The sequence below is a fragment of the Canis lupus genome, chromosome 18, assembly GCF_048164855.1.
Source record: "Canis lupus baileyi chromosome 18, mCanLup2.hap1, whole genome shotgun sequence".
NCBI classification, from domain to species: Eukaryota; Metazoa; Chordata; class Mammalia; order Carnivora; family Canidae; genus Canis; species Canis lupus.
The window spans coordinates 42,325,686-42,346,939 of NC_132855.1; the positions used below are offsets into that span (position 1 = coordinate 42,325,686).

At 36.6% G+C, this 21,254-nt stretch overlaps 2 protein-coding genes and 1 pseudogene across 7 annotated transcripts in view; 2 read left to right on the forward strand and 1 right to left on the reverse strand.

Annotated features, from left to right (window-relative positions):
* The window catches only part of HEPACAM2 (HEPACAM family member 2), a 46,313-nt gene extending 33,539 nt beyond the window's left edge, over positions 1 to 12,774 (forward strand). For 3 of the 6 annotated variants that reach the window (XM_072784179.1, XM_072784175.1, XM_072784176.1), the window contains exons 5-10: positions 2,356 to 2,481; positions 2,571 to 2,595; positions 2,687 to 2,724; positions 4,012 to 4,085; positions 8,912 to 9,021; positions 11,644 to 12,012. In XM_072784179.1, the coding sequence (XP_072640280.1) occupies positions 2,356 to 2,481; positions 2,571 to 2,595; positions 2,687 to 2,724; positions 4,012 to 4,085; positions 8,912 to 9,021; positions 11,644 to 11,653 (383 nt within the window). In that variant the 3' untranslated portion in view covers positions 11,654 to 12,012. Of the gene's footprint in view, positions 1 to 2,355; positions 2,482 to 2,570; positions 2,596 to 2,686; positions 2,725 to 4,011; positions 4,086 to 8,635; positions 8,750 to 8,911; positions 9,026 to 11,643; positions 12,013 to 12,094 lie in introns of those variants that run through there. The other 3 variants (XR_012011047.1, XM_072784177.1, XM_072784178.1) reach the window with 3 other exon arrangements.
* LOC140609066 (uncharacterized) overlaps positions 1 to 21,254 on the reverse strand; it is a 308,391-nt gene that overhangs the window by 14,640 nt on the left and 272,497 nt on the right. The gene's annotated exons all lie outside the window — the stretch shown is intronic.
* On the forward strand, positions 15,443 to 16,306 carry LOC140609069 (protein BUD31 homolog pseudogene; annotated as a pseudogene).

Consider the following 21,254-nt stretch of genomic DNA (forward strand, 5'->3'; position numbering starts at 1 on the left):
ATTAAAACAAGAAAAGAGACATAAAAAGGGAGGAAATATATAAAAAGTAATAAGATTGTAGATCTAAGCCAAATATATATTAGTAATTCCATTAAATATTCCAACTAAAAGACAAATATGGTCAAACTGGTTTAAAACTGGTTTAAAAACTACTATTTGATACAAAAAATACAATTGGATGCTTATAAAATATACATCTTATGTGTAAGTATACTGAAAGATTGAAAGTAAAAGGCTGAACAGATAAACCATACAAATAGCCAAAAGAAAGCTGATATAAGGGATCCCTGGATGGCTCAGCAGTTTACCGCCTGCCTTTGGCCCAGGGCATGATCCTGGAGTCCCAGGATCGAATCCCAGGATCGAGTCAGTCCCACATAGGGCTCCTGCGTGGGGCCTGCTTCTCCCTCTGCCTGTGTCTCTGCCTCCCTGTGTGTGTGTGTGTGTGTGTGTGTGTGTGTGTGTGTGTGTCATGAATAAATAAATAAAATCTTTTTTAAAAAAAGCAAGAAAGCTTATATAGCTATACTAATATCAGGCAAATTAGATAAGAATTAGATAATTTTTAAAGATAAGTATTACTTTAGGGATCCCTGGGTGGCTCAGCAGTTTAGCACCCACCATCCGCCCAGGGCGTGATCCTGAAGACCCAGGATCGAGTCCCACATCGGTCTCCCTGCATGGAACCGCCTTCTCCCTCTGCCTGTGTCTCTGCCTCTCTCTTTTTCTCTGTGTCTCTCATGAATAAATAAATAAAATCTTAAAAAAAAAAAGATAAGTATTACTTTAGATAAAAAATGGACATTTCATAAGATTAAAGTGGTCTATCCAGCAGGAGGATATAAAAATTCTGAATCTGTATGTAGCATTGCTTCAAAGTGTATCTAATAAATAGCAAATATTAATGAAGTAGAAAAATCCATAATCAGAGTGAGAGATTTTAGCATATCTCTCTTGGTAACTGATAGAACAAATAGACAAAAACTTAGTAGAAATAGAGAAAAATAATCTGACCTAATTGAAATAATAAAGAATATAACATGCAACAATTCTAGAACACACTCTGTGTTCATATAACCATGTGTATGGTCATTTTTCTAAAATCTTGGCATTCAAAGGATCAAAATCAAACAGAGTCTACATTCTAGAGTGGACTTCAACTTTTCAAAAATCAACAACAGAATACAAAACTAGAAAACTCCCAAACTTAAAGGAAGTTAAGCAGCATGCTTCTAAATAGCCCATAGGTCAAATAAGAAATCTCAATGAAAATTATAAAATATTTTGAACTTAATTATCATGAAAATACTACTTTTAAAAACTCACAGGATGCTGTTCTATAGTAAAATTGTCTACACTTAAAGTGATGAAGAAAATAATACAGATCAAATTTAAAAGTATATTGTGCCCCTAGCCATTACATTATGTATGGCACAAAAAATTGAGGACATATTCATCCAGCATCAAAAATTATTATTCAGCTTCCTCATCTATAAGAGGTGGATAATAATAATTCCTTATTGATCACTGTGAATATTCAATGGGTTAATATACATCATATACTCTTAGAACAGAGCCTGATGTATTATTATAAGCACTCAGCAGATGTTACCTACTACCCCATATTTTACATAGGAATATTAATAAAAGGAATGACTTGCAAAACAAAGTGAATCTTAGTTACAATGTGAGACTTCAAATATTTTATTGACAATCACATAGATTCTATTTTAGGAATTAAAATTTATTTATTGATCAAAAATTAGTAGAGTGTATTTGAAATACACACCTCCCCTCTGGCCCTTTAATCACACACCACCTGCCTAGAAAATCCATGTACCCTAATTATACTGAAAGAGTGAGATGGAAGGAAAGAGAACAACTCAGTATCTGCGGATGTTTTATACAATGAAGTCAAACAGATCTAAGTTAATGGCAGTGAACACAGTAAACCCTATTGGAAAGTATGGCATAAGCTATTTGCTACATCTAGTCCAACACATCCATATTATCCTAGGCAGTTTACCACATTTCCAATCACAAATATTCTTAGAGAGTTTAGGCCACTGTGGCCAAATGGCTGTGTATTCTAAAATTCCTTCTGCTTGGACTTTATCATTCTCACTTGCTTGCTAATGCATTCTCTCTCTCTCTCTTTCTCTCTCAATCTCTCTCTATCTCTCTCTATATATACATATATATGTGTATATATATATATGTAGAAACATACATACACACAAGAAATAATATATAAGTGCAGTAATGTCCCCAGATAAAGCATAAACAACTCAAATTATATAGTAATTTATTATTGATCTTTAATAAAAATATTTAAAGTATGTCTTTTTTGTTTAGGACTGGAGAAGCTTGCACAGAAAGGGAAATCATTGTCCCCTTTAGCAAGTATAACAGGAGTATCACTCTTTTTGATTATATCCATGTGTCTTCTCTTCCTATGGAAAAAATATCAACCCTACAAAGGTAGGTTAAAATTAGAAAGAAAATTTACAAATTGTTGTATATATGTGTGACAAAGTACCTTACTATGTTTTTTTCTCTCTTGATTTTAGTTATAAAACAGAAGCTAGAAGGCAGGTAATGCATATGTTTCTACAAAAATAATTTTTTCTTGAATGATTTTTCCTCAATTGTTATTACTAACAGAAACATCTATTTGTCTTTTCAGGCCAGAAACAGAATACCGAAAAGCTCAAACTCTTTCAGGTAATGGCCATGCTGAAAGGGACTACTATCAATGTTAATGTATATTAATTCATATGACTGATATTCATTATTATATATAATCTACTATTAATATAATAGAATTCACATAAGCTAAGATTAATATAATACTAACAATCCCTTGCCTTTGAATAGTGCCTTCACTTTACAAAGTGCTATCCCTTGTATTATTGGTTTTATGAAAGTCATGCAAATCTGTAAAAAAAGCCTGAAAAGCACTCAACTCCGTTTTAGAGGCAAGAGAACCAAGGCTCAGATATTAAGTCACTTGTCCACTGTCACTGAGTTCTTTTGAATCCTAAGCCATTGATCCTTGCATTATTTTGAAAATGCCCAGGACCCTCTCAATTTATTCATTCTTAAAGCAGATAAATGCTGGCAGCTCCACCCCAGGGAGAGGAGGAAAGGGAGATTTGACTGGCTTGCTGCTTCTTGTCCCTAGCATTGGCCCTCATTGCCATTCTCTACTGACTCCCTGCAGAGTTGTTTTAAGTTAGCAATAGGGCTTTAGCTCAGGCGTTGGAGTCACATGGAGCTGGGTTTCAGTGCCATATATGCCACTTTTCCCCAATGTCACCTTGAGAAAATTAATTTTTCTTGACCTCAACAAGAGATAATAACTCCCCTATCCACACCTCCCCCCCACACACACACCAGGGTTGCTATGAGAATTAAATACAATGATGTAGGTAGAGTACCTAATATGACTGGACGCTTAGTGAATGTGGGTCTACTTCCCCTTATCAAGCCCCAGAGACCATCTGGCTCCTCCCAACCACCCCATTCACATCATTTTATAGATGATAGTTTGGGTGATTTTGATATTGCCTTGTATTATATTTTGGACACATGGGCAGCTCTATTTAAGTATATATTCTTATTAGTTTTAATGGTCTCTGTTTTAGATCTGGCAGGGTGTAGTACATATTATGTGTAAATTATGCTATGACTCCCAGGTTGAAACCTTGGTGTGCTCTTTGATATCTGAGAGTTACAGAGGACAAGCCTGCCCATATGTTCATTTGAATATAGAATACACAACTCCCACATCAAGCTTTAAGAATAATCGTCCCAATTCAGCTTCAGAAGGAATGATTTCCAACACTGCTTAGCAGCAATGTGACGGTAGGGGATTAGGAAACCTTACATTGGTTTTATACACATAGCACTTGAAGCAAACAATAAAGGTAAGTTAAGACTTTAAAAAAAAAAACTACAATACCAATTTGAGGTGTTTGTTTTGTAAGTAGTATTTGTTTTACATTTCAGGCCATGAAGATGCTCTGGATGACTTTGGAATATATGAATTTGTTGCTTTTCCAGATGCTTCCGGTGTTCCCAGGGTTGGTTTTCCTAGTGGCTGATTAACCACAGGTGTAAGCGGCATTCAGTTAAGCACTCAGGCAGTGTGGTCAAATGGCTGTGCTACTCTCAGCAGTTTACTCGCTCTATAATGAATGATGTTGCCAGATCTGAGGAGCTAAAGCATCTTTCTTGGCCTTTATAAGTAAGGCTAACACCAATTAGGAAGTTACACTAATTCGTAAACATTCTTTATCTGGTAAGCTCAGTGAAAAGAGAACTAGGCTGATGTTCAAGAAACTAAACAAATAGTGGATCAGGGGACCTTGATTTAAAACATTCTGCATCACCTCAATGGTTTAGACTGTAATGTCACTGAATTCCCTCTGTGTTCCTCAGCTTCCCCTTCCTTTCCCCTCATAGCTTGCAAAGACAATCATACCCTTCTGCTCTTCAGAAGAAAGGTACCATTTAAACCCAAAGTATGGAAGTGCACATCTTTATTTTTTACCCTAAAGGTGCCTGAGATGTGAGAAGAGGAGCTTTTACATCACTGAAACATTTTTTCAGTCTGCAAAGACAAGGTCTTTTAAAACAATCCGTTTTGTTTAACAGACATAAAGAATGTTCTCTGAGCTAATCAGCTTGTTAGCATCTTTATAGATTCCTGTAGGGCCAGTTTTACTTCTGCTTCCTTTTCCCCTGTGATAGTTCACTTAGGGAAGGGGCCATAAACAGACTGCTTGCTTCAAGGCATTTTCATTTCCCTTTTTTTTTTTTTTTTTTTTAAGGAACTATCTGTCCTTAGGGATAGGTTACCTCATCTGTTAGTGAATTCTGTCCATGTGTAAGATTCATCCAGTAATTTTCCTAGACACAGACTTTACTTTGCAAATGCTATGTGAGTAAAAGAAGATGCTTGTCTCAGCAGTGCATATACTAAAAAAATAAATAAATAAAGTAATAGAGGGAGACTGATTGGATTTCATCCTCCTAAGGGCAAGTGGGTAACACCATCATCACAAATGAAGGGCGAGACTGCATTGCAAAGCTTTGCACTGCCCTATTCAGTCTCAGACAGCATTGGCTCACCTTTCACTTCTACAACCAAAAAGACAAAAATAAATATTTGTAGATATATTATTTCAAGTAGCTTCTCACCACAGCAGAAAGCCCCCTCTCAAGTGTGGCTTTTAAATAGAAAAGCAGGAAACTGAAGAGCCAGTAAAACTTAGTATTGAGTTTTTGAAGCTGGGGGTTTCTTTTTTTAAAATAATGCAGTTTTTGTTCTTAGGAATTCATTAGAAAGGGGTGGGATCTATGTAAGAAACTTTAAATTTAGCCTTGTGATTAATTAGTACTCAGTTTCAAAATGTTTTGGGAGGGACTGTATTTGTGCAAAATGCTATAATCCCCAAGAACTTGGGGCAGAGAAATGAACGCTTTAATTATAGATCAGAAGCCCCACTTATTTCTGTCATAAGTAGAATAACTTAATTTGGAGCCATGTCCATATTCAAAGCTGAAAACCCCTGAGGAGTCAGCTAAGGTTCTTCATTGATAGTGACAGGTGCTTCTGGAAGGAGTGAGAAATCAATACCAACAATGGAAGGAAAAGGATGAGGAACAGGATATGTGTAGGAGAATCTGCGTTAGAAGCCAGCATGGCAGTTATGTGTAAAGATTAGCAGCCAAATGCAATGACTTTGAGAAGAAAAGGAAAAATAATAATAAAACCAAGATCTCAAAATGGAAGAGGGAAATACATTAAATTACTAACTTTTTGAGTTTTTAAAAATCAGAATCATCTCTTAGCTTGTGATACATGGACATGTGGAATCCTCCTCTCTCTACTTGCTGTACATTTTCATTTTATGTCCATTTAGCACCTCTTTGTGAAATTGGACAGAAAGCAATGGCATGAAATGAACAAATTTATTACTGATCACTAGCTCCAATATAAGCCTAGGTCAATATGTTAGTTATTACCTATAGATTGCTTTTATCATAGCCCTTGACACCCCCATACCAAAGAAACTCAACAGTTGATCTCAAATACACTTGACCCTAGAACAAGATGGGAATAAGGGGTGCTAACACTACTCAGTCAAAAATCTGCCTGTAACTTTTGACTCCTCCAAAACTTAACTACAAGTAGCCTACTGTTGGAGGCCAAAGTCTACCAATAACATTAACGGTTAGCTAATGCATATTTGTATTATACATTATATTCTTACAATAAAGTAAGCTAGAGAAAAGAAAATGCTAAGAAAAGCATAAGGAAGAGAAGATACATTTATAGTATTGTACTTTATTTATCAAAAAATATCCATGTATAAGTGGAACTGTGCAGTTCAAACCCAATTTGTTCAAGAGTCAACTGTACAAACCGTAAACCAAAATCTCCTTGGCACACAGATTTCAGGTTGTACTACAAAGCTGTGGTCATCAAGACAGTGTGGTACTGACACAAAAACAGACACATAGATCAATGGAACAGAATAGAGAATCCAGAAGTGGACCCTCAACTTTATGGTCAACTAATATTTGACAAAGGAGGAAAGACTATCCACTGGAAAAAAGACAATCTCTTCAATAAATGGTGCTGGGAAAATTGGACATCCACATGCACAAGAATGAAACTGGACCATTCTCTTACACCATACACAAAGATAAACTCAAAATGGATGAAAGATCTAAATGTGAGACAACATTTCATCAAAATCCTAGAGGAGAACACAGGAAACACCCTTTTTGAACTCGGCCACAGTAACTTCTTGCAAGATACATCCATGAAGGCAAGAGAAACAAAAGCAAAAATGAGGTATTGGGACTTCATCAAGATAAGCTTTTGCACAGCAAAAGAAACAGTCAACAAAACTAAAAGACAACCTACAGAATGGGAGAAGATATTTGCAAATGACATATCAGATGAAGGGCTAGTATCCAAGATCTATAAAGAACTTATGAAACTCAACACCAAAGAAACAAACAATCTAATCATGAAATGGGCAAAAGACATGAACAGAAATCTCACAGAGGAAGACATAGACATGGCCAACAAGCACATGAGAAAATGCTCCGCATCACTTGCCATCAGGAAAATACAAATCCAAACTACAATGAGATACCACCTCACACCAGTGAGAATGGGGAAAATGAACAAGGCAGGATACAACAAATGTTGGAGAGGATGCGGAGAAAGGAAAACCCTCTTGCACTGTTGGTGGGAATGTGAACTGGTGCAGCCACTCTGGAAAACTGTGTGGAGGTTCCTCAAAGAGTTAAAAATAGATCTGCCCTAGGACACAGCAATTGCACTGCTGGGGATTTACCCCAAAGATACAGATAAAGTGAAACGCCAGGACACCTGCACCCCGATGTTTATAGCAGCAATGTCCACAATAGCCAAACTGTGGAAGGAGCCTTGGTGTCCATTGAAAGATGAATGGAAAGAAGATGTGGTCTATGTATACAATGGAATATTACTCAGCCATTAGAAACGACAAATACCCACGATTTGCTTCGACGTGGATGGAACTGGAGAGTATTTTGCTGAGTGAAATAAGTCAATTGGAGAAGGACAATCATTATATGGTCTCATTCATTTGGGGAATATAAAAAATAGTGAAAGGGAATAAAGGGGAAAGGAGAAAAAAAGAGTGAGAAATATCAGAGAGGGAGACAGAACATGAGAGACTCCTAACTCTGGGAAATGAACAACGGGTTAGTGGAAAGGGAGTTGGGTGGGGGGTAGGGGTGACTGGGTGATGGGCACTAAGGGGGGACTTGATGGGATGAGCACTGGGTGTTATGCTATATGTTGGTAAATTGAACTCCAAATAATAATAATAATTATAATAAATTTAAATTTTTTTTAAATTAAAAAAAAATCTCCTTGGCACAAAATGCAAGGATGAATTACATATCCTAAGGCTGCACGTGAGAACTTTAGCAAATGGAATGGAAATCGTTTTCAAAGAAAACACAAAGCTAAGATATTCCAATACAACATAGCAGATTAAATTGGAATGAGATAACAAACTCTTCAGATGATTTATTAAGGACAAAGAGTTCTCTAGGTGATGCTCTATAAATATAAAGGGCTGAAAGTGATCCATTGGAAGTGTGATGAAAATTGGAAGAGCTTGGGATGAGAAGGGGAACCAGACTTCAGCTAACTAATTGGAAAGTAGTGTTTCTGGAAGAAGAAAATGATCAGATATAAGGAATGGGAGTTAATAAAACATGAGTGCCAGTTTCAGTAAAACACATGTTGGTTTTTACCAGGCAGAAATATACTGCAGTACTTCCACACTCTTCCAAGCCTTCTGTTAGAGCCCGTGACTGCCTTCAATCCAAAACATATCCCTTCATGTGTTCTGTATTTTTGGGTACACTCTGTATCAACTTGCAGTGTGATGAGGGCTTTTATCTATACGTTATTCTTTCTTCTCAACCATCTTTGCACATATAATTGGCAAATAATGTCAAAAAGCTAATTGAGATGTAATATAAAAGATAATAGTATATGCTCTGATTCTAAACTGTCCTGATATCTACTCTTTTGCTATTTTTCTTTCTATTATAGTTCCTTTACAGTACTGCCAGCTTTTTTCTTAAATGAAGAAAAAAAAAGTGATAGTATTGTCAAGCAAGTCCTCTTCTGACTTCATAGCTATGCTGCTGCACAAACTACCATAGGGTAAGTGCAGGAAACCATAGCAAGGAGAAAATGGATATCATAGGGAAGATAAACAGATCTACTTCTCTAATCATCGCTACTTCCAGTTGTTTTCAGCTATGCAGCAGAATAGTCATACTATTTATTAGTCTGCTAATTTTTTGTGTGTGCCACATTTTCTAGATGCCAAGTAGGTCTGTTCCAGCCTCTGATGGTGTATCAGGACAAGATTTTCACAGTACAATATATGAAGTTATTCAGCACATCCCTGCCCAACAGCACGACCATCCAGAGTAAGTATGAACCTGCATTTGGTGATGCTACTTTGCTTTCCCCAAAATGTATTGGAAGGCTCAGAAGAAAAATATTAAAACAGGAAATTATCCTCCTATACATTTGAACACACTTCCCCACTAGAAAATAATTTTAGAGAAAAAATAGACAAACACAAAAGTATTTTCTAGAGTTACATACTTGGGCCACTGGTCTAGAATGCAGAGCTTTGGAATCCAGCATTTCCCCCAATGAGTCTGGGTATGAAAGAGATTTTCAGGCCAGTTCTCAAACCATCTTGGTCATCTTGATGATTTTCCAATGACTGTGGTGGTTTTAGAGCCCATGATCTGTCATTACAAATGGGACCAGGAAAAAAAAAACGACAAAATATGCACAGCACTGTTATCATCAAATGCCCAGCCTATTACAGATTCAAAGCAGTCTACTCTACTCTCAAATGAACAAAATCACTGGCCTCACACCCAGAGAGGATAAAATCTGAGCTGAGGCCAAAGCCAGGAAACTACTTACCAGTTAACCCCAGGGCTGACACTAAGGATTTGCCCTCCCTTCTTGGCCATGGAGAAATTAAGCCTACAGCCTTTTGAAATAATGAAATGAACTTCCCCTTTTCATGCTGTTCCTGCAGGCATAACTGCCACAAATCATCTTCCATCATTTCTTTATTTGTCATTTATTGACTTTGAAAAGAACATCAATAACCACACACAGGAACTTCCCCTCTGGCAAAAGAAACAGTTCTAGCGAAGTAATTCATGCACACCTCTGGATAAATACCAAAAATAACAGCCAGCAGTGGATGAGTGCATGGGAAATTATTGTAGGGGAATGAGACCCAGTCCTGGGGGGTGGGGACAGTGGACTATGCAGTCATTTAAGGGCTAAGTGGCAGGATACCTTAGAGGTATCACTGCATTGCTTCTTGACCCAGGGAACCGTGAGAAAAGGGAGTCAGGTAAATTAGGAGCAGACCTTGACAGAGCTAGGAACTTCTGGCTTGAAAAGAAAAGAAAATGTTTATATTACTGGGGCACCTGGGTGCCTAAATCAGTTTAGTGTCCTACTGTTGATTTTGGCTCAGGTCACGATTTCAGGGTCTTAGGAAGGAGCCCCAGGTAGGGCTCCCTGCTCATCGTGTCTCTGAGTCTGCTTGTCTCTCTCTGTCCCCTTCTTTGTCCTTCTCCCCTTTGTGCCTCTCTGTCTCTCTTTCTCTCACAAATGAATAAACCTCTTCTCAAATGACACCTGACTCTCTTTACTTCTGGAATAGAAAATTAAGGGATTTGTTTTTGTTGTTAAATGTAAAGAACAGAAAGAATTTTGAGAGTGTGTCTGCTTCCCAATTTTAAGATTGTATCCAATTAAGATTTTTATCCTACTTAAATTCACGTGGTTTTCTATATGTCCTTTGTTCTGCATTATCTATTTTTTATTTAGAATGCAAACAAACCAGATGAAAACTTGAGGTTTATGTTTTAAAGCTCCCAATAATAAAATAAGTGTTGATTTATTTATAAAGTTGTAGAATATAGCAGCTATAATTTCAGAACACAAAGTGATCAGGTTGGTTTCACTTGTTAAAAAAAAAAAAACATGATTCTCTAAGCTAAAAAAGAAAATCACTCTCTGAAACTAGAGTGCTCTCAGACATAAGCAATATCTTTAGAGTTTCTTGGGAATATAAAACTCTATTTTAGAAGTAAACTTGGAAGGTTGAAAGTAAAGCAGAAATGTTCTTTTTCAAGTCCATAAAGGACTATTCAAAACTGCTATTCAGGACATGCTCCCTCTAGGGGTAACAACCCCAGTTCACACTCCCAGTCTTCTGTCTCCATGGACTGGGCTCACCTCCTTTCCTGTCTTTCTAGTCTTTCTTTGCTTTTCTTTGTGTATCTTTATCTTCCAAGGATTCTCTCTTCTTTTACCTCCATCCTTTGATCTGACCTCTCTGAATCTTCCCTTCTTTCTTCTCTCTCTTAAAATTTTCCTTCTCTCTCTCTCTCTCTCTCTCTCTCTCCTAACTCATCCTAAAGGAGAGCCAACATTTTTTAAAGTGGAATTTTCCTTGAATACAGATTTATTTTACCTAAATTTAAAAAATGAACAAGTAGAGTGCTCGCTTTGGCAGCACATATACTAAAAATGAACAAGTAGAGTATTTTATTTTCTTCAGAAAGTGTTTTACATTTATTTTATTTACAGTCAGTCTACAAACATTTCCAGAACATTATCTGCTAGGGATAGAGGTTAAGAAAGCCTGAGTCTTTTAAGGACCCCATAGTTTGGTGATTTCTTGTTTGCTATTGTAACAAAGACTAGCAGTCCTTAATACAATAAATATTCCTCAATAAAATAAATATTCCCTAAACATGCAAAGGCCATATTACCCTCCTGATTGCCCATGGCTTTATTCTTTAAGTCCAATTAAACTCAAAGATCAATTTTATGAATAATGCAGTATTACAGGTGGCTGGTGAATCTCTTTCCTCCCTACTTCCCAAAGTGAATGTGGGAGCTCTGAGTAAAGAATAATAACTTTCTGCCTTCTTGTAATCCTGTTTGACAGTTGCTTCTGAGATAGGAAAGACAGCCAAAAAATTCTTTTCTTTGGCTCTTAGACTATTCTAGCAGTGTTGTTTTCACTGCTGCATGTGTCTGTTACCTAATTGGACTGGTGTTTAATAAATAGGTAAGTCAACCTGTTTTCATATTTTAATACTCTACCCAGTTATTTGCTTATTGAACTTATGGCTACATTCATTTAAATGCCATCTGTTGACCTCATTAAATGCTCCTGGCACTGTTTGTTTTAAACCCTTGGCTGGCTGTTAGTATTTTAAAATCAGGACATTTGAGTAAGTAAACCTCTACTTTCAAAAGGAAAATTTCTACAAAATTTACTGATTGCTTACTCCTTATATTTATTTGTTTATAAGTGTAATTTTCTTGACTAGTTCAAAACATTCCTATTGCAGCTATTGAAAAGAATAAAAGATTTTAAGGTTCTTCTACCTGTGGAACTGGAAATCTGTAGAATATTTTATATATCTTGTAACATCTCTTTGCCAGGTGAGCATTCATGGGTAAAGCAGTGCATTGGAGTGAAATAATGAAGGAACATTTTGAGGAAAAACAGTGGAAATGTATATTCATCTGGAATCAGTGAAGAAACCAAGCCTAATACCTCTCACTCATTACTCCTTTGAAATGCAGAATAGTCATTTATAAAAATTGTACTGAACGTTTTCCAGCATATACACAATGCATTGTGCTACGGAGAAACATGGTGGGGAAATAGTCCTCAGTGGACAGTTTATCATAGTGACTGAGAGAAGAAAAAAGACAGGACTTTCCAATTACTCTTTTCATATCAAGTTTCTCTAAAAAGCTCAATTACTTCTAATCTATACTTTCACTTTCATCAACACTGACACTTCTATCTAATTTCCAAATGTGGAAACTTTATATTTGTAAAATTTCCAACAGGCTTTGTTTTATTAATTCTCATTACTGTTAAATTACTATATTAATTTTTATAATTTTATTCCCAGACTTCCTTCCTGCTATTTGTACCACACAATAAGGATGGCTGTCACAACAGCAAGACTTCCCTTCTCCTAGGTTGTCAATTACTAATAACTTTTTTTGAAAGATGTAAAACACTGAAGGAAATGACATACTAAAGTCTTATTTTTATTTTTGTTCATGGAAAGATGGATTCAAATAAATTATTCTGGTTTTGATTTTCATATGGCCTTGACTCTTTGTCAAAAATTTTACAGAAAAATCAAATTGTACAATTAGATTTTTTATCCTTATTTCAATCAAGTGTGCAATTAAGTGTGGATTACAGAGAACTACTAAAAATAAGAATCTTGCTCTTTTATGGCTATTTTTTTTTCAGGCTTAAAATTTTTACTTGACTGAATTGCTGATTCTGGAAATGGTCTCCCTCCTTGTATATTGCTGTATTTTAAAAAAATCAGTTAGAGACCAAGTGGTAGAATTAGAAAATTCCATTTTATAACCTCTAAGTGAAATAACTGATTCAGATATCATCATTAGCCAAGACTTCTAAATAAATGGTACCAGATAAAACAAGATGACCAAGGATCAAGTTGCAGAAACTCTGTGAAATGAAGGTGGTCAGAGACCTAGAGAGAAGCAGGTATACAAAGTAGCACAAGGCAATTGTGTAGGACGCAAGAGGCCCAGGGAGTGGGGACAGAATGATCATCTGAGTGTTGTAGATCTTCAAAATGAAAGATGAATATGTATAATTACATTGGCTACAAACACTCTGACCTGACAGTGCTATACTGTAAGATTTCATTTTGGCCAAATAAAAGTAGAAACAACCCAAATATTCAACAGTAGGGGAATTTTAAATGACATTAGATCCATACAGTGGTTGCACTGCAACTATTAAAAAAAAAGATACACACCTGTATTTACTGACTTTAAACTATGTCTCATGACTTGTTATTTTATACACAAGGAAGAAATTGAAAGAATAGCATTTCTTTTTCAGTGTTTCAAATGAACCACTGTATTTACATTGTTTCTTCCCATCTTTTCACAGAAGCACATGGTGAAAGGAAAATTAAGTCCCACAGCCCCTTTCTGGTTTCTTTCTCTACCACCTTATGTATTTTTCTGCTGGAAAAGTCCACCAGTCCTACCACAAACATTTTCTTTTGCATTTGGTAAAATATATGTACATAGTCTAATTTGAAAAGGAATTAATACCCTCTGTAAATAAATATATAATATACGTACCTACATACTCGGAAATGCATAAGGCTAACCATAAGATAGTTAAAATCACCTGTAGAGAGTAGATCTTAAGGATTCTTACAACAGCAAAACAGAGAATTGCAATCATGTGAGGTGATGGTTGTGCTAACTAACCTTATTGTGGTAAATTATTTTACAGTATGTACATGTACCAAATCATCACACCTTAACTTATACAATGTTATATGTCAATTATATCTCATAAGGCTAGAAAAATAATACAAAATCACTTGTATTCTAACCTCCACAGAAATAATATGTTAACGTTTCCCTAGGTTAGTTATGCATGTATTCTTTCATACACCTTCTAGTTCCAGAAAGAATTTATGGTAGCTCACATAAATGCATAATATAACAAGATAAAATACACCCAAAAAATAAAGTTGATAAAACAAGATGAAGGAACAATGAGAGTTTACAAAGACAAGTTGAAAGCAGAAATGAGGTTAATAACCAGTATGATGAATTCCCCTTCACCTCTCAGTATTGTTTTATAACACCGAGATCACACGGCATATACAGGTGGATGTCTAAGGAGGAACTTCTAAACTGAATGCAATTTGTAACTGTCAGAGCCAAAGAAAGGTTGCAGTCCCATCACAGGGCTGGAAGAGAACCGGTCAGCTTTCCCAGGCACCACTTGCCCAAGTTCCATCTGCCTCTCCTCCCCTTCAATTTCAAATTCCCTCCCTAATGCCCTGCATTTCTTACTTGAGAGCAGATTAACCACAATAAGCTTTAGCTGTATCTCTGTGTCCCCACCCCCCCTTACAAGACCCAACCCTGGAACACTTTAAATCACAGACAATATTATACAGCCTTTTCATGAACAGGTAATAATGCATTCACACAGTTCACAAATTAAAATCCTTTAAAGAGTATATATCAGGACAGACGTCATATTAGTTTTTGGTTTGCGTTTTTGGTTTGGCTAATTGTGTGTATCCCTCCAGAATATCTTATCACAAACCAAAGGAAATACAAACACATATTTTCATTTTTTCAGACTCACTTTCCAATCACTTGTAATTCTTCTCATTTCTGTATTGCTCTCTCACACATAGATACACTCTTGGAGCATGGTTCCACTCAAAGCAACAAGGAATTGCTAAAGGGAGAAATGTGAAAGGATCTAGAATCCCATTAACTTGCTGTCAATGGTGCGTAACACCGGATAACTCACTGCTTTTTTAGTATAGGGGGATGAAAATCTCATAAATTAATCAAGGTTGCCAAAGGAATGAATGATGAACCAAACCCAGATGTTTATCTAATAAACAAATTAATCTTTAAAAACCACCCTAAAATTTTTTCCTTATTAACTAAACATAATCTTAGCTGAGCTCTTGTTAAAATGTTTAACTTCCTATTGCTGCTTCTAACTTGGAATAGAATTGTATTCCTAGCGTTGATTAAAGAATATATCCTACTGATAAGACTTTTAAACAAAAATAAAATACTTGTGAATAAAAGAGTTTCCCTTCTTTTTCTAACATTTGTGCTCTCATGTTAATAAGACAATTTCAGTTAAAACAAACTGCATACATACATTCAAAGATAGTCCATGTGATCACTCAGTTTTACAAGATCATAGCACCTTATAAAGTTTTGTTAAAATAATAAAATCTGAGAGAAGTGGTGCCTGACGGTGATGGTGGTTCAGACAAGACTGAGGACCAGAAAGGGAATGTGACACCCCCAAAGTCACATAGTAATTGGTAGAGCTGGACAAGAACCTAAGCCTGTAACTGAAGAGACCAGAGTTCTTTATGTTACATTCTTGAGAAGCAGACGATCTTTGCAAATTATCTCGTGAGAAAAATGCCTAAAGTCAAAAGAAGCCGGAAAGCTCCCCCAGATGGTTGGGAGTTGATGGAGCCAACACTGGATGAATTAGATCAAAAGATGAGAGAAGCTGAAACAGAATCTCATGAGGGAAAGAGGGAAGTGGAATCTCAGCCTATCTTCAGGATCCACCACCAGAAAAGCTGCTATATTTTTGACTTCTTTTATAAGCGGAAAGCCTTAAGCAGAGAACTGTATGAATATTGTATTAAAGAAGGCTATGCTGATAAAAACCTGATCGCAAAAAAAAAAAAGCAGGGGTATGAGAATGTATGCTGTCTGCGCTGCATTCAGACATGGGACACCAATTTTGGGATGAACTGCATTTGCCGGGTCCCCAAAAGCAAGCTGGAAGTGGGCCGGATCATCGAGTGCACACACTGCAGCTGCCAGGGCTGCTCTGGCTGAGGTCCTCAGACCCTGACCCCTCTTCACCCTGAACTTTGGACTTCTTGGGTTTCTGACCATGGTGCCACCCTCTTTCCTCGGAGCAGCTCTTCCTGCAGAGCAGTGCTCCTGGCCTGAGTTGGAGCATGGTCTCTATATGTAAAGGCTTTGGTGTTTATCAGTGATTTGTAGAAATAAAGCTTTAAGCCTTTAATAATAATAATAATAGTAAAATTGAGTGGGAACACAGCACATGACATATGGGTAATAGTTTATATTATTAAAGATTTAATTTATTTTTAGAAAGTTTTTATTTTCTATTTCTGTATTGCTCTATATCCCTGTGAATTCTTATGTAATTCTTATATATTCCTCTAAAGTTCATGTTCAAAAATATGTGAATGTGTACGTTTTAGTTTCATAAGGCAGTAAGAAAACAAAGGTTTCTTCTCATGAGCAGACATGGAAATCAAACACAGCACTTGGATTTTACACTGTTACTCTCCTTCCTCCTCATGTCCAAGATAGTGTTTATTAGCATTATCATGTTAACCTTGAGGTTTACACTTTCTTATCCATTGCTGACTTTCGCGAGAACCTTGTGACTAAAACAAGCATGTCCATTTTATAGATGAAGAAACAGACTCAGAAGTGAAAAGACTGGAAATCACCAAACCAATGAGGGCAGAGCAGATCCCCAACTGCACTTCTGGCTCCAAGTCCAGGGTCTATTCCAAGGTACCACATGATTTCTCTGAACAGGGCAGCATCCTAGAGTGGAGTACACACCAAATTTTCTTGTTAGCCCTACTATAGGAACTTCATTAGTTTCAAATACCATTGGGCCTCCAGCAAACAGGTTATTTGTTTTTTGTGTCTGAGAACTTTCTCACTTGAATATGCTCCTAGGGAAGATGACAGTTCAATTGCTTGCTATACAATAGGGCATAAACTCACAGATTGCTTCTTCCCTGCAGCAGAATTCCCCCTTAGTTTAATGACAAAAGGTTTCTGAAGCTTCAGAGCAGTCAGTTCTTTAAATTCTACATAAAGCAGTTATCCCAGGAGGTGAGGATTTCAGAGACACCCATGATAGCATGCTCTTCTGAGTATCCCCTAAGGCATCCATCCCAGCGTATATACTTTGGAACACCAACAATAAATGTTTTCTGAACTGTACTCAATTAGATTAACTGCCCATTGTATATTTAATGAAGACTACATTTATTAGAGGCAAATAAATTACTGTGTTTCCAATAACCAAGTTCCTCTGAGACTGATTCTCATGGGTATTGAAAACTTTGGGAGCTATTTTTCCTGCAGTTCACTAAAACCTTATCAAACTGTTCTTCAGAAAGGAGAATTAGGGTAGCCCCGGTGGCGCAGCGGTTTAGCGCCGCCTGCAGCCCAGGGCGTGATCCTGGAGACCCTGGATCGAGTCCCACGTCGGGCTCCCTGCATGGAGCCTGCTTCTCCCTCTGCCTGTGTCTCTGCCTCTCTCTCTCTCTCTGTGTCTCTATGAATAAATAAATAAAATATTAAAAAAAAAAAGAAAGAAAGAAAGGAGAATTATCAGGGTCTGACTGTATCTACAAAATTTTATCATTATCACTCATAAAATAACTAGTTTGTGACCCACAGATCACTTGTCAGGAGTAGTTTAAGATTCCAAATAGAAATGCCTGATAAACAGCTGCATATCCAACATGAGAACTTTAAGGAGAGGCCTGGGTTTAAGAAGTAAATTTGAATCATTTTTATATACTTATAATGTCTTTTGTAGCAAATAACAGAAAACTCTGAATAGGGATCCCTGGGTGGCGCAACGGTTTGGTGCCTGCCTTTGGCCCAGGGCGTGATCCTGGAGACCCGGGATTGAATCCCACGTCGGGCTCCCGGTGCATGGAGCCTGCTTCTCCCTCTGCCTGTCTCTCTGCCTCTCTCTGTGTGTGTGTGACTATCATAAATAAATAAAAAATTTAAAAAAAAAGAAAACTCTGAATAAAACTGACTTAGAATAATTTATTATATCCCAAGTAATTGAAAGTTCAAATGTAAGGTAGACTCCAGGATTGGTTAATTTAACGACTCAACAATATCATCAAAAACCCAAGTTCTCTTCCATTTCTCCACTCTGCCTTCATGGTTATAGATGGCTGCATCAATTATGGAAATTACATCTAGACACCACAAAATCAAGAACATGGAAAAACCACCTTTTTCCTAGATTGTTTTCTTATGTGTAAGGAAACCTTTCCCAGCAGCCTCCACCAGAATTCCAGTAGCGTTTCCTTGGCTATACCACATGTCCTCTCCTAAAGGAATTACTAACAAGAGATATGAGATTAAATTGATACAATACTCATAATTTACTCCCCTGGAGATGGAGATGAAGTCAACACTCCCAGAAGCACATGGTTGTGTGGAAGAAGAGTGAACATCTGAATAAAATTGAAGTTTTTAATAGAAATGAGAAACAAGTGGAAATGGATGCAAGAGAGTGAGATAGAGAGCAAACAAAGAGGGAAACATTTTGAAACATCAACTTTAGAAAATTAGAGAGAAGCCAAGGAAGGTTAAGAAGCAAGAGAACTTGGGAAGAAACTTTAAGAATAATCTGGGCACATTTTTAAAAGGCAGCAAGAGAGAGAAATTGAACACAAATGTTATCATTGTGTATCCATAAATAAGAAAGAGGGTGGTCCTATATATTTTTGTCCCTAGTGAAGATGGTTCCTGGGTTTACAATGATGACCACCTAAAACCACATTTTCTCTGACAGTTCTATTTTAGTGAAATATTACTAGTCTAATTAACATATAACTTAATATGTTTTTAAATTTTTTAACTTTATGATTTTTCATATTAAGAAATTTACTAACTGGGAGTTCTGATTCCTAGTTTCAACCCTCAGTAGAAGAGACTAACCTGCCAAGTAGTCATAATTGGGTATTAATAGACAAAGACACTCGCTTGATTCCATATCCATCAATTAATTTCTAACCTTGATTTATTTTTCCATATCATGAAGGAGATTATTCATCACCACTCCACTGTTCTAACGTACACACTTAAAACTACATTGTTTTAAGCCATCTACTCTCAAAAATGTCCCAATTGGAACAATAAAATACATCATGACTGTATATAGAAAACCTCCATGATCTGTCTCCTTGTCCTTCTGGAAAATTCTTGTTTACTTTTCAAAATTATCAGTGCCTATATTACCTCTGCTATGCAGCCACCCCAATAACATCCAAGACTCTTATGTAAGCCCATAGTGCTACCCACAAAACTCTGTTGGAGCCCCGTCAAGTCTATTTACCCCTACAAGACAATGGATGAAATAATTAAATAAATGAAATAACATTTAGTTACTAGGTTACAAACCTAGGCATGATATTATCAAAATACTAGTGTATATATCCACGCAAAACTAAACACCATTTTCTTGTGCCCAGCCACAGTTGTCTAATCTGTAATGTAAGAGGGTACGACCAAACAAACTCTTTAATTTCTTTAAATTCCATAGCCTAGGATTTTATTAACTTACTAAAAATATCTATATCTTCTTAGCAGACACATATTGTCAGATCCAAATCTTAACCAAGCTCTACCTTTGCTTAAATAACTGAACCAGGAACTAGATATAAAAGGTCTGCTTTCTTATTTGAGAACTCAGCATGTCACCTCACTAATACCCTTATCATTTTTATGCAGCACTAACTTAGTGGAAGCACTGATAAGTTATTATACACACTATAGTGTTACCAAAAACTTACTATGTCAATAAAATGTTCAAACATTTTCTAGAACATTTCTGGATTTTTTTCTCTTTTTTTAATTATTTATTTAAAGGAAGAGAACAAAAAACCAGCCTAGATACTTATCAAGGTAAGTACTGGTCAAAGAGAGTTAGGGCACTCTGTGACTATTAAAAGGCAAGAGATAAATCTGTATGTAATCCATGGGAGAAAGTCCTGTACTTATTATTAGCTGAAAAACAACATGTCACAGGTCAGTTTTATGCTATGGTTCTTTATATGAATGAAAATTTTTTCTTGCATTGTGATGCCCCCAGCTATGGGTTTTTTTTTTTTTTGTTTTAATTCCCCTGGCTATTCGGGGTCTTCTCTGATTCCACACAAATCTTAAAATAATTTGTTCTAACTCTCTGAAGAAAGTCCATGGTATTTTGATAGGGATTGCATTAAACGTGTAAATTGCCCTGGGTAACATTGACATTTTCACAATATTAATTCTGCCAATCCATGAGCATGGAATATTTTTCCATCTCTTTGTGTCTTCCTCAATTTCTTTCAGAAGTGTTCTATAGTTTTTAGGGTATAAATCCTTTACCTCTGTGGTTAGGTTTATTCCTAGGTATCTTAGGCTTTTGGGTGCAATTATAAATGGGATTGACTCCTTAATTTCTCTTTCTTCAGTCTCGTTGTTAGTGTATAGAAATGCCACTGACTTCTGGGCATTGATTTTGTATCCTACCACACTGCCAAATTGCTGTATGAGTTCTAGCAATCTTGGGGTGGAGTCTTTTGGGTTTTCTATGTAGAGTATCATGTCATCGGCGAAGAGGGAGAGTTTGACTTCTTTGCCAATTTGAATGCCTTTAATGTCTTTTTGTTGTCTGATTGCTGAGGCTAGGACTTCTAGTACTATGTTGAATAGCAGTGGTGAGAGATTTCAGGTTGTACTACAAAGCTGTGGTCATCAAGACAGTGTGGTACTGGCACAAAAACAGACACATAGATCAATGGAACAGAATAGAGAATCCAGAAGTGGACCCTCAACTTATGGTCAACTAATATTCGATAAAGGAGGAAAGACTATCCATTGGAAGAAAGACAGTCTCTTCAATAAATGGTGCTGGGAAAATTGGACATCCACATGCAGAAGAATGAAACTAGACCACTCTCTTTCACCATACACAAAGATAAACTCAAAATGGATGAAAGATCTAAATGTGAGACAAGATTCCATCAAAATCCTAGAGGAGAACACAGGCAACACCATTTTTGAACTCGGCCACAGTAACTTCTCGCAAGATACATCCACGAAGGCAAAAGAAACAAAAGCAAAAATGAACTATTGGGACTTCATCAAGATAAGAAGCTTTTGCACAGCAAAGGATACCATCAACAAAACTAAAAGACAACCTACAGGATGGGAGAAGATATTTGCA